General features: G+C 45.6%; 1 protein-coding gene across 2 annotated transcripts in view; it reads right to left on the reverse strand.

The window, feature by feature from the left end:
- The window catches only part of LOC115154223 (uncharacterized), an 89983-nt gene that overhangs the window by 6038 nt on the left and 71366 nt on the right, over window positions 1–12579 (reverse strand). Inside the window, exons 15-19 of one of the 2 annotated variants that reach the window (XM_029700224.1) lie at window positions 12482–12517; window positions 12250–12359; window positions 11855–11981; window positions 9563–9690; window positions 9177–9300 (exon numbers count right to left, since the gene is read on the reverse strand). In XM_029700224.1, the coding sequence (XP_029556084.1) occupies window positions 9177–9300; window positions 9563–9690; window positions 11855–11981; window positions 12250–12359; window positions 12482–12517 (525 nt within the window). The remainder of the gene's footprint in view (window positions 1–9176; window positions 9301–9562; window positions 9691–11854; window positions 11982–12249; window positions 12360–12481; window positions 12518–12579) is intronic. The other variant, XR_003867844.1, reaches the window with a different exon arrangement.

Below are 12579 nucleotides of genomic sequence, written 5' to 3' on the forward strand. Positions count from 1 at the left end.
AGCTCAAATAAGCAAAGAGAAATGACAGTCCATCATTACTTTAAGATATGAAGGTCAGTCAATAGGGAAAAATTCAAGAACTTTTAAAGTTTCTTCAAGTGCAGTCGCAAAAACCATCAAGCGTTATGATGAAAGCACGTACCACTGCATTTAATCACGGCAAGGCAACTGGGAATATGGCCAAATACAAACAGTGTAGTTATTCCCTCCGTAAGGCAATCAAATAAGCAAAGTGTTAGTATAGAGAAAGTGGAGTCACAATTCACCGGCTCAAACACGAAACTTATGTGGCAGGGTCTAGAGACAATCACGGATTTCAAAAAGAAAACCAGCTCCGTCGCAGACATCGAAGTCTTGCTTCCAGACAAATTAAACAACTTCTTTGCGAGCTATGAGGACAACACAGTGCCACCAACGCGGCCCGCTGCCAAAGACTGTGGGATCTTCTTCTCCGTGGCCGACGTGAATAAAACATGTAAACGGGTTAACCCTAGCAAGGCTGCCGGCCCAGACGGCATCCCTAGCCACGTCCTCAGAGCATGCGCAGACCAGCTGGCTGGTGTGTTTACGGACATATTCAATCAATCCCTATCCCAGTCTGCTGTCCCCACATGCTTCAAGATGGCCACCATTGTTCCTGTTCCCAAGAAAGCCAAGGTAACTGAACTAAATGACTATCGCCCCATAGCACTCACTTCTGTCATCATGAAGTGCTTTGAGAGACGAGTCAAGGATCATATCACCTCCACCCTACCTGTCACCCTAGACCCACTTCAATTTCCTTACTGCCCCAATAGGTCCACAGACGATGCAATCGCCATCACACTGCCCTAAAATGACTGTGCAAGTACAGATACTTGCGTGCAAAGGAGCTAAATAAATCAAATAATAACAGTATGGGGATGAGGTAGTTGGATGGGCTATTTACAGATGGGCTATGTACAGGTGCAGTGATCTGTGAGCTGCTCTGACAGCTGGTGCTTAAAGTTAGTGAGGGAGATATGAGTCTCCAGCTTCAGTGATTTTTGCAGTTTGTTCCAGTCATTGGCAGCAGAGAACTGGAAGGAAAGGAAGCCAAAGTAGGAATTGGCTTTTGGGGTGACCAGTGAAATATACCTGCTGGAGCGCGTGCTACGGGTGGGTGCTGCTATGGTGACCAGTGAGCTGAGATAAGGCGGGGTTTTACCTAGCAAAGACTTAGAGATGACCTGGAGCCAGTGGGTTTGGCGACGAATATGTAGTGAGGGCCAGCTGACGAGAGCATACAGGTCGCAGTGGTGGGTGGTATATGGGCTTTGGTGACAAAACGGATGGCACTGTGATAGACTGCATCAACTTTGCTGAGTAGAGTGTTGGAGGCTATTTTGTAAATGACATCGCTGAAGTCAAGGATAGTCAGTTTTACGAGGGTATGTTTGGCAGCATGAGTGAAGGATGCTTTGTTGCGAAATAGGAAGCCGATTCTAGATTTAATTCTGGATTGGAGATGGTTAATGTGAGTCTGGAAGGAGAGTTTACAGTCTAACCAGACACCTAGGTATTTGTAGTTGTCCACATATTCAAAGTAAGAACCGTCCAGAGTAGTGATGCTGGACGGGCGGGCAGGTGTGGGCAGTGATCAGTTGAAGAGCATGCGTTTAGTTTTACTTGCATTTAAGAGCAGTTGGAGGCCACGGAAGGAAAGTTATATGCCATTGAAGCTCGTCTGGAGGTTAGTTAACACAGTGTCCAAAGAAGGGCTAGAAGTATACAGAATGGTGTCGTCTGCATAGAGGTGGATCAGAGAATCACCAGCAGCAAGAGTGACATCATTGATGTATACAGAGAAAAGAGTCGGCCCGAGAATTTAACCCTGTGGCACCCCCATAGAGACTGCCAGAGGTCTGGACAACAGGCCCTCCGATTTGACACACTGAACTCTGTCTGATAAGTAGTTGGTAAACCAGGCGAGGTAGTCATTTGAGAAACCAAGGTTGTTGAGTCTGCCGATAAGAATGTGGTGATTGACAGAGTCGAAAGCCTTGGCCAGGTCGATGAATACAGCTGCACAGTATTGTCTCTTTTCGATGGCGGTTATGATATCGTTTAGGACCTTGAGCGTGGCTGAGGAGCACCCATGACCAGCTCGGAAACCAGATTGGATAGTGGAGAAGGTACGGTGGGATTCGAAATGTTCGGTGATCTGTTTGTTAACTGGGCTTTCGAAGACCTTAGAAAGGCAGGGTAGATATAGGTCTGTAGCAGTTTGGGTCTAGAGTGTCTCCCCTTTTGAAGAGGGGGATGAATGTGGCAGCTTTCCAATCTTTGGGGATCTCAGACGATACGAAAGAGAGGTTGAACAGGCTAGTAATAGGGGTTGCAACAATTTCGGCGGGTAATTTTAGAAAGAGAGGGTCCAGATTGTCTAGCCCGGCTGATTTGTAGGGGTCCAGATTTTGCAGCATTCAAAACTAATCAAGCTTGAGGCCCTGGGTCTTGACCCCGCCCTGTGCAACTGGGTCCTGGACTTCCTGACGGGCCACCCCCAGGTGGTGAAGGTAGGAAACAACATCTCCACTCCGCTGATCCTCAACACTGGGGCCCCACAAGAGTGCGTTCTCAGCCCCCTCATGTACTCCCTGTTCACCAATGACTGCGTGGCCATGCACACCTCCAACTCAATCATCAAGTTTGCAGACGATACAACAGTGGTAGGCTTGATTACCAACAAAAGCGAGACAGCCTACAGGGTGGAGGTGAGGGCCTTCGGAGTGTGGTGTCAGGAAAATAACCTCTCACTCAATGTCAGCAAAACAAAAGAGATGATTGTGGACTTCAGGAAACAGCAAAGGGAGCCCCCCCCCCATCCACACTGACGGGACAGCAGTGGAGAAGGTGGAAAGTTTTAAGTTCCGCACACAGACAGAAGGCCGAGAAAATGTGGCTTGTCACCAAAAACGAACTTTTACAGGTGCACAATCCAGAGCATCCTGTCGGGCTGTATCCCCGCCTGGTACAGCAACTGCACCGCCCATAACCGTAGGGCTCTACAGAGGGTTGTGCGGTCTGCACAACGCATCACCGGGGGCAGACTACCTGCCCTCCAGGACACCTGCAACACCCGATGTCACAGGAAGGCAAAAAAGATCAAGGACAATAACCGCCTGAGCCCACTGCCTGTTCACCCTGCTTCCATCCAGGCGAGGTCAGTACAGGTGCATCAAAGCTGGGACAGAGAGAATGAAAAACAGCTTCTATCCCAAGGCCATCAGATTGTTAAACAGTCATCACTAGCACAGAGAGGTGACTGCCTACCTACAGGCTTGATATCATTGGCCACTTTAATAGATGGAACACTAGTCACTTTAATAATGCCACTTTAATAATGTTTACATATTTACATTTACATTTAAGTCATTTAGCAGACGCTCTTATCCAGAGCGACTTACAAATTGGTGCATTCACCTATAATATCCAGTAGAACAAACACTTTACAATAGTGCATCTAAATCCTTTAAAGGGGGGGGGGTTAGAAGGATTACTTTATCCTATCCCAGGTATTCCTTAAAGAGGTGGGGTTTCAGGTGTCTCCGGAAGGTGGTGATTGACTCCGCTGTCCTGGCATCGTGAGGGAGATTGTTCCACCATTGGGGTGCCAGAGCGGCGAACAGTTTTGACTGGGCTGAGCGGGAACTGTGCTTCCTCAGAGGTAGGGAGGCGAGCAGGCCAGAGGTGGATGAACGCAGTGCCCTTGTTTGGGTGTAGGGCCTGATCAGAGCCTGAAGGTACGGAGGTGCCGTTCCCCTCACAGCTCCGTAGGCAAGCACCATGGTCTTGTAGCGGATGCGAGCTTCAACTGGAAGCCAGTGGAGAGAGCGGAGGAGCGGGGTGACGTGAGAGAACTTGGGAAGGTTGAACACCAGACGGGCTGCGGCGTTCTGGATGAGTTGTAGGGGTTTGATGGCACAGGCAGGGAGCCCAGCCAACAGCGAGTTGCAGTAATCCAGACGGGAGATGACAAGTGCCTGGATTAGGACCTGCGCCGCTTCCTGTGTGAGGCAGGGTCGTACTCTGCGAATGTTGTAGAGCATGAACCTACAGGATCGGGTCACCGCCTTGATGTTAGTGGAGAACGACAGGGTGTTGTCCAGGATCACGCCAACATATCTCGCATTACTTATCTCATATGTATATTCTGTATACTGTATCCTACACTATCTATTCTATACTATCTATTGTATCTCAGCCGCTCTGTCACTGAACATCCATATATTTTATATTATACACTGCTCAAAAAAATAAAGGGAACACTTAAACAACACAATGTAACTCCAAGTCAATCACACTTCTGTGAAATCAAACTGTCCACTTAGGAAGCAACACTGATTGACAATACATTTCACATGCTGTTGTGCAAATGGAATAGACAACAGGTGGAAATTATAGGCAATTAGCAAGACACCCCCAATAAAGGAGTGGTTCTGCAGGTGGGGACCACAGACCACTTCTCAGTTCCTATGCTTCCTGGCTGATGTTTTGGTCACTTTTGAATGCTGGCGGTGCTTTCACTCTAGTGGTAGCATGAGACGGAGTCTACAACCCACACAAGTGGCTCAGGTAGTGCAGCTCATCCAGGATGGCACATCAATGCGAGCTGTGGCAAGAAGGTTTGCTGTGTCTGTCAGCGTAGTGTCCAGAGTATGGAGGCGCTACCAGGAGACAGGCCAGTACATCAGGAGACGTGGAGGAGGCCGTAGGAGGGCAACAACCCAGCAGCAGGACCGCTACCTCCGCATTTGTGCAAGGAGGAGCAGGAGGAGCACTGCCAGAGCCCTGCAAAATGACCTCCAGCAGGCCACAAATGTGCATGTCTCTGCTCAAACAGACTCCATGAGGGTGGTATGAGGGCCCGACGTCAACAGGTGGGGGTTGTGCTTACAGCCCAACACCGTGCAGGACGTTTGGCATTTGCCAGAGAACACCAAGATTGGCAAATTCACCACTGGCGCCCTGTGCTCTTCACAGATGAAAGCAGGTTCACACTGAGCACATGTGACAGACGTGACAGAGTCTGGAGAAGCCGTGGAGAACGTTCTGCTGCCTGCAACATCCTCCAGCATGACCGGTTTGGCGGTGGGTCAGTCATGGTGTGGGGTGGCATTTCTTTGTGCTCGTCAGAGGTAGCCTGACTGCCATTAGGTACCGAGATGAGATCCTCAGACCCCTTGTGAGACCATATGCTGGTGCGGTTGGCCCTGGGTTCCTCCTAATGCAAGACAATGCTAGACCTCATGTGGCTGGAGTGTGTCAGCAGTTCCTGCAAGAGGAAGGCATTGATGCTATGGACTGGCCCGCCCGTTCCCCAGACCTGAATCCAATTGAGCACATCTGGGACATCATGTCTCGCTCCATCCACCAACGCCACGTTGCACCACAGACTGTCCAGGAGTTGGCGGATGCTTTAGTCCAGGTCTGGGAGGAGATCCCCCAGGAGACCATCCGCCACCTCATCAGGAGCATGCCCAGGCGTTGTAGGGAGGTCATACAGCCCAGTCAAAACTGTTCGCCGCTCTGGCACCCCAATGGTGGAACAAGCTCCCTCACGATGCCAGGACAGCGGAGTCAATCACCACCTTCCGGAGACACCTGAAACCCCACCTCTTTAAGGAATACCTGGGATAGGATAAAGTAATCCTTCTAACCCCCCCCCCTTTAAAAGATTTAGATGCACTATTGTAAAGTGGTTGTTCTACTGGATATTATAGGTGAATGCACCAATTTGTAAGTCGCTCTGGATAAGAGCGTCTGCTAAATGACTTAAATGTAATGTAAATGTAATACAGGCACGTGGAGGCCACACACACTACTAAGCCTCATTTTGACTTGTTTTAAGGACATTACATCAAAGTTGGATCAGCCTGTAGTGTGGTTTTCCACTTTAATTTTGAGTGTGACTCCAAATCCAGACCTCCATGGGTTGATAAATTGGATTTCCATTGATTATTATTGTGTGATTTTGTTGTCAGCACATTCAACTATGTAAAGAAAAAAGTATTTAATAAGATTATTTCATTCATTCAGATCTAGGATGTGTTATTTTAGTGTTCCCTTTATTTTTTTCAGCAGTGTATATTCTTATCCCATTCCTTTACTAGATTGTGTGTGTATTAGGTTTTGTTGTGGAATTTGTTAGATATTAGGTTTTGTTGTGGAATTGTTAGATATTACCTGTTAGATACTACTGCACTGTCGGATGTAGAAACATAAGCATTTCGCTACACTCGCAATAACATCTGCTAAACATGTGTATGTGACCAATAAAATTTGATTTGATGAAACTGGCTCACATGAGGACCGCCACAAGAATTGAAGATTCAGAGAGTTACCTCTGCTGCAGAGGATAAGTTCATTAGAGTTACCAGCTTCAGATATTTCAGCCCAAATAAATGCTTCACAAAGTTCAAGTAACAGACACATCTCAACATCAACTGTTCAGAGGAGACTGTGTGAATCAGGCCTTCATGGTCGAACTGCTGCAAAGAAACCACTACTAAAGGACACCAATAAGAAGAAGAGACTTGCTTAGGCTAAGAAACACGAGCAATGGACATTAGACCGGTGGAAATTTGTCCTTTGGTCTGGAGTCCAAATTGGAGATTTTTGGTTACAACGGCCGAGTCTTTGTGAGACGCGGTGTGGGTGAACGGATGATCTCCACATTTGTATTTCCCACCGTAAAGCATGGAGGAGGTGTGATGGTGTGGGAGTGCTTCGCTGGTGACACTGTCAGTGATTTATTTAGAATTAGAGGCACGCTTAACCAGCATGGCTACCACAGCATTCTGCAGCGATACACCATCCCAACTGGTTTGGGCTTAGTGGGACTATCATTTGTTTTTCAACAGGACAATGACCCAAAACATACCTCCAGGCTGTGTAAGGGCTATTTTACCAAGAAGGAGAGTGATGGAGTGCTGCATCAGATGACCTGGCCTCCACAATCCCCCGACCTCAACCAAATTGAGATGATTTGGGATGAGTCGGACCGCAGAGTGAAGGAAAAGCAGCCAACAATTGCTCAGCATTTGTGGGAACTCCTTCAAGACTGTTGGAAAAGCATTCCAGGTGAAGCTGGTTGAGAGAATCTCAAGAGTGTGCAAAGCTGTCATCAAGGCAAAGGGTGGCTATTTGAAGAATCTGAAATAGAAAATATGTTTTGATTTGTTGAACACATTTTTGATTACTACATGATTCCATATGTGTTATTTCAAAGTTTTGATGTCTTCACTATTATTCTACAATGTAGAAAATAGTAAAAAATAAAGAAAAACCTTAGAATGAGCTATTAGCAAAAACAGAAACGTCCTCTCACTGTCAACTGCGTTTATTTTCAGCAAACTTAACATGGGTAAATATTTGTATGAACATAACAAGATTCAACAACTGAGACATAAACTGAACAAGTTCCACAGACGTGTGACTAACAGAAATTGAATAATGTGTCCCTGAACAAAGGGGGGGGGGGGTCAAAATCAAAAGTAACAGTCCGTATCTGGTGTGGCCACCAGCTGCATTAAGTACTGCAGTGCATCTCCTCCTCATGTACTGCACCAGATTTGCCAGTTCTTGCTGTGAGATGTTACCCCACTCTTCCACCAAGGCACCTGCAAGTTCCCGGACATTTCTGAGGGGAATGGCCTTAGCCCTCACCCTCTTATCCAACAGGTCGCAGACGTGTTCAATGGGATTGAGATCCGGGCTCTTCGCTGGCCATGGCAGAACACTGACATTCCTGTCTTGCAGGAAATCACGCACAGAACGAGCAGTATGGCTGGTGGCATTGTCGTGCTGGTGGGTCATGGCAGGAAGGGTACCACCTATTGCAGACAGTATGAGCACTGATGGAGGGATTGTGCGTTCCTGGTGTAACTCGGGCCGTTGTTGTTGCCATCCTGTACCTGTCCCGCAGGTGTGATGTTCAGATGTACCGATCCTGTGCAGGTGTTGTTACACGTGGTCTGCCACTGCGAGGACGATCAGCTGTCCGTCCTGTCTCCCTGTAGCACTGTCTTTGGCATCTCACAATACGGACATTGCAATTTATTGCCCTGGCCACATCTGCAGTGCTCATGCCTCCTTGCAGCATGCCTAAGGCACGTTCACGCAGATGAGCAGGGACCCTGGGCATCTTTCTTTTGGTGTTTTTCAGAGTCAGTAGAAAGGCCTCTTTAGTGTCCTAACTTTTCATAATTGTGACCTTAATTGCCTACCGTCTGTAAACTGTTAGTGTCTTAACGACCGTTCCACAGGTGCATGTTCATTAATTGTTTATGGTTCATTGAACAAGCATGGGAAACAATGTTTAAACCCTTTACAATGAATATCTGTGAAGTTATTTGGATTTTTACGAATTATCTTTGAAAGACAGGGTCCTGAAAAAGGGACGCTTCTTTTTTGCTGAGTTTATATATATATATATATATATATATATATATATATATATATATATATATATATATATATATATATATATTTTTTACAAATGTTAATATTTTTCTTCCACTTTGACAGAGTATTTTGTGTAGATCATTGACAAAAAAAATCACAATTAAATCAATTTTAATCCCACTTTGTAACAATAAAATGTGGAAAAAGTAAAGGGGTGTGAATACTTTCTGAAGGCACTGTATGTTCGAATCTCACTGACACCGTGCCACAGTAAAAAATACATCTGTTTGCATGATTAATGCCTAGGCAAATACATTTTCCTGTGTCCTATCTGTGTTTGGATTTCAAAACAGTTAACCCAAACTAAGTTAGCAGTGTTATTAAAAGTCTTATTGAAACATTCCCTGAAAGTTTTAAGGAAGTTATTCCAAAACCTCAAAATAACCTATAATTTCCGTTCACAAAATGTTAATAAAACTTCCCAGGAAAACTTTCAGGGAACTACAGTAAAATGTTCTCAGAAAATCCCTGCAACATAAAAATGCATGTTCCCAGAACAGGCAACATTTTCACTTCCGTTCTCAGAACGTTTAAAAAACCTTCAGTTTTACAGGTCAGGAAACATATAGCTTTATTCCCAGAACCAATGGGAAATTAAAAACATACGTTCCCACAACTTCCAAGGAACCAAATGTGCTAGATGGGAAATGACACTTAGAGTGATTGTCAATTTTGTGTGTGTGTTTTACCTGTTTGAGGGGCCGTAAGGAGCCAATGGTGTCCCAGCCACTGTGCTCTCCCCACATAGGAAGCTCCCCTGGCTGCAGCAGCATCTGACAGCCCTTATAGTTACTGTATTCATACACCACCCACCTGCCAAAGACACACACATTCAGCTGAAACAGGGCCATATTCATTAGGGCGCAACGCAGAAAAACATCTTAAAACGGAAAACAAAAATGAGTCTTCTTACTGGACAAGTTCAGGTAGTACCTCCCTGTTTCACTTGTTTTCTTAGTGAACATGACACACGTCTGAGGCCAAAGAAACCTAAGTTCCTTCTCTATGTATAGTGTCTGGCAGTAATGTTAGCTGTTCCGTGACATAAGAGATGACAGGCTATCTCTCTACTCACAGTCCACTGTGGACCTGCAGAGACTGGGTGAAGAAGTCCTTCATGTGCTCTGTGGGCGTCACAACAACCATCTTGAGGCCCTCAAAGGAACTCAGGGAAAACAGGCTGATGGACGGGTCGGAGAAACTCTACAGAGGTAACAGGAAGGGAAGGGAGCCATCTTAGATGAGAATGCCATTGGATTTACTTTATTTATGTTCTGTCCTTTTTCAATAAGTGCCTGTATTGAACTATATTAGGGCAAAATACACAATACATCCTTTATACCTATATTTGTAAAGCAGTCCACACCTTTTGGCTGGAGTCATACTAAGACTAGGACAAAAGTAGGACATTATGGGGAAAAAGTTGTAATTTGTGACGCTCCAATGGTGGCTGAACGGAAACTACATTAATCTACACTACATTACCAAAGGTATATGGACACCGGCTTGTCGTACATCTCATTCCAAAATCATGGGCATTAATATAGAGTTGCCCCCCCCCCCCTTTTGCTGCTAGAACAGCCTCCACTCTTCTGGGAAGGCTTTCCACTTGATTTTATTTGTATTAATTTTTTATTTCACCTTTATTTAACCAGGTAGGCTAGTTGAGAACAAGTTCTCATTTGCAACTGCGACCTGGCCAAGATAAAGCATAGCAATTCGACGCATGCAACAACACAGAGTTACACATGGAATAAACAAAATATACAGTCAATAATACAGTAGAAAAAAAGAAAACAAAAAGTCTATATACAGTGAATGCAAATGAGGTAAGATAAGGGAGTTAAGGCAATAAATAGGCCATGGTGGCGAAGTAATTACAATATAGCATTTCAACACTGGAATGGTAGATGTGCAGAAGATGAATGTGCAAGTAGAGATACTGGGGTTCAAAGGAGCAAGATAAATAAATAAATGCAGTATGGGGATGAGGTAGGTAGATAGATGGGCTGTTTACAGATGGGCTATGTACAGGTGCAGTGATCTGTGAGCTACTCTGACAGCTGGTGCTTAAAGCTAGTGAGGGAGATATGAGTCTCCAGCTTCAGTGATTTTTGCAGTTCGTTCCAGTCATTGGCAGCAGAGAACTGGAAGGAAAGGCGACCAAAGGAGGAATTGGCTTTGGGGGTGACCAGTGAGATATACCTGCTGGAGCGCGTGCTACGAGTGGGTGCTGCTATGGTGACCAGTGAGCTGAGATAAGGCGGGGCTTTACCTAGCAGAGACTTGTAGATAACCTGTAGCCAGTGGGTTTGTCGACGAGTATGAAGCGAGGGCCAGCCAACGAGAGCGTACAGGTCGCAGTGGTGGGTAGTATATGGGGCTTTGGTGACAAAACGGATGGCACTGTGATAGACTGCATCCAGTTTGTTGAGTAGAGTGTTGGAGGCTATTTTATAGATGACATCACCGAAGTCGAGAATCGGTAGGATGGTCAGTTTTACGAGGGTATGTTTGGCAGCATGAGTGAAGGATGCTTTGTTGCGATATAGGAAGCCGATTCTAGATTTAATTTTGTAGACAACCTGTAGCCAATAGATGTTGGAACATTGCTGCGGGGACTTGCTACCATTCAGCCACAAGAGCATTAGTGAGGTCGGGCACTGATGTTGGGCAATTAGGCCTGGCTCGCAGTCTATGTTCCAATTCATCCCAAAGGTGTTCGATGGGGTTAAGGTCAAGGCTCTGTGCAGGCCAGTCAAGTTCTTCCACACTGATCTCGACAAACCATTTCTGTATGGACCTCGCTTTGTGCATGGGGCATTGTCATGCTGAAATAGGAAAGAGCCGTACCCAAACTGTTGCCACAAAGTTGGAAGCACAGAATCATCTATGTCATTGTGTGCTGTACCGTTAAGATTTCCCTTCACTGGAACTAAGGGGCCTAGCTCGAACCATGAAAAACAGCCCCAGACCATTATTTCTCCTCCACCAAACTTTACAGTGGGCACTATGCATTTGGGCAGGTAGCATTCTCCTGGAAATGTGGCATCCTTTGACGGTGCTACTTTGAAAGTCACTGAGCTCTTCAGTAAGGCCATTCTGCTGACAATGTTTGTCTATGGAGATTGCATGTTTGTGTACTCGATTTTATATACCTGTCAGCAATGGGTGTGGCTGAAATAGCAGAATCCACTCATTTGAAGGAGTGTTCACATACTTTTGTATATATAGTGTATTTATCACCATCTATTTATCATGGCATATAATACTGTTAAAATGAATGTGTGCTCACATGTCTCATCTAGCTTGTTGTGCTACCTAAAGATAGCAGTAGATGGGCTGAGGTCATGCCAGGTACACTCACATAGGGAATGGGCCTCAGTGATTTGACAGAAGCGGCCACACAGCCACAGGAAATGAGATCGGGATAAAGGCCTTCTCCCAGGACGTACTGGTTTCCACAGCAACCCTCCTCATCAAAAAGCAGCCAACTGGACGGGGCAAGAAGAGCAGTGAGCGTGAGTAAGACAATCAGCATCACAGACATTGTTCAATGCCTCCTATGGCAACTACAATTAAAGATACATTGTGGCATGCCTACAGTAGAATACTGACAATCCATAATTAGCAACCTATAAGTAAAAATGTGCATTGACCCATAATAATAACGGTTTGGATTTCTATAACATAATAGTAAAAGGGGACATAACTCCACCTCTAGGATCAATACAGATCAAATAGTAGTCCTCCAGTACTCACCTTCCCCTGATGACTCTGAAGGACATGGGGGAGGCAGAGCCACAGGTCCCTGCCTCCCCCTCGTACCCCTCACTCACTCCCCTGTAGTGGGGCTGGCTGTAGGCCCACAGCTGGAGACACAAAAGCACAACTTAATACACACTTCACGGCTGGGTATCAATTCTCAGATAGCCCCTTTTCCTAGTCTCTTTTTGATAGGTGAAAGTAATGTTGTGTAATGATATATACATACCATGAACTTTGGTTCTCTGGTGCCATAAAGGTCCTGCTGTAATAATAAAAGTGATTTGACATATTTTCCAACATCTATACCATATATTTTTCAGAGAG

This window comes from Salmo trutta, chromosome 19, assembly GCF_901001165.1.
Source record: "Salmo trutta chromosome 19, fSalTru1.1, whole genome shotgun sequence".
In the NCBI taxonomy this organism is placed as follows: Eukaryota; Metazoa; Chordata; class Actinopteri; order Salmoniformes; family Salmonidae; genus Salmo; species Salmo trutta.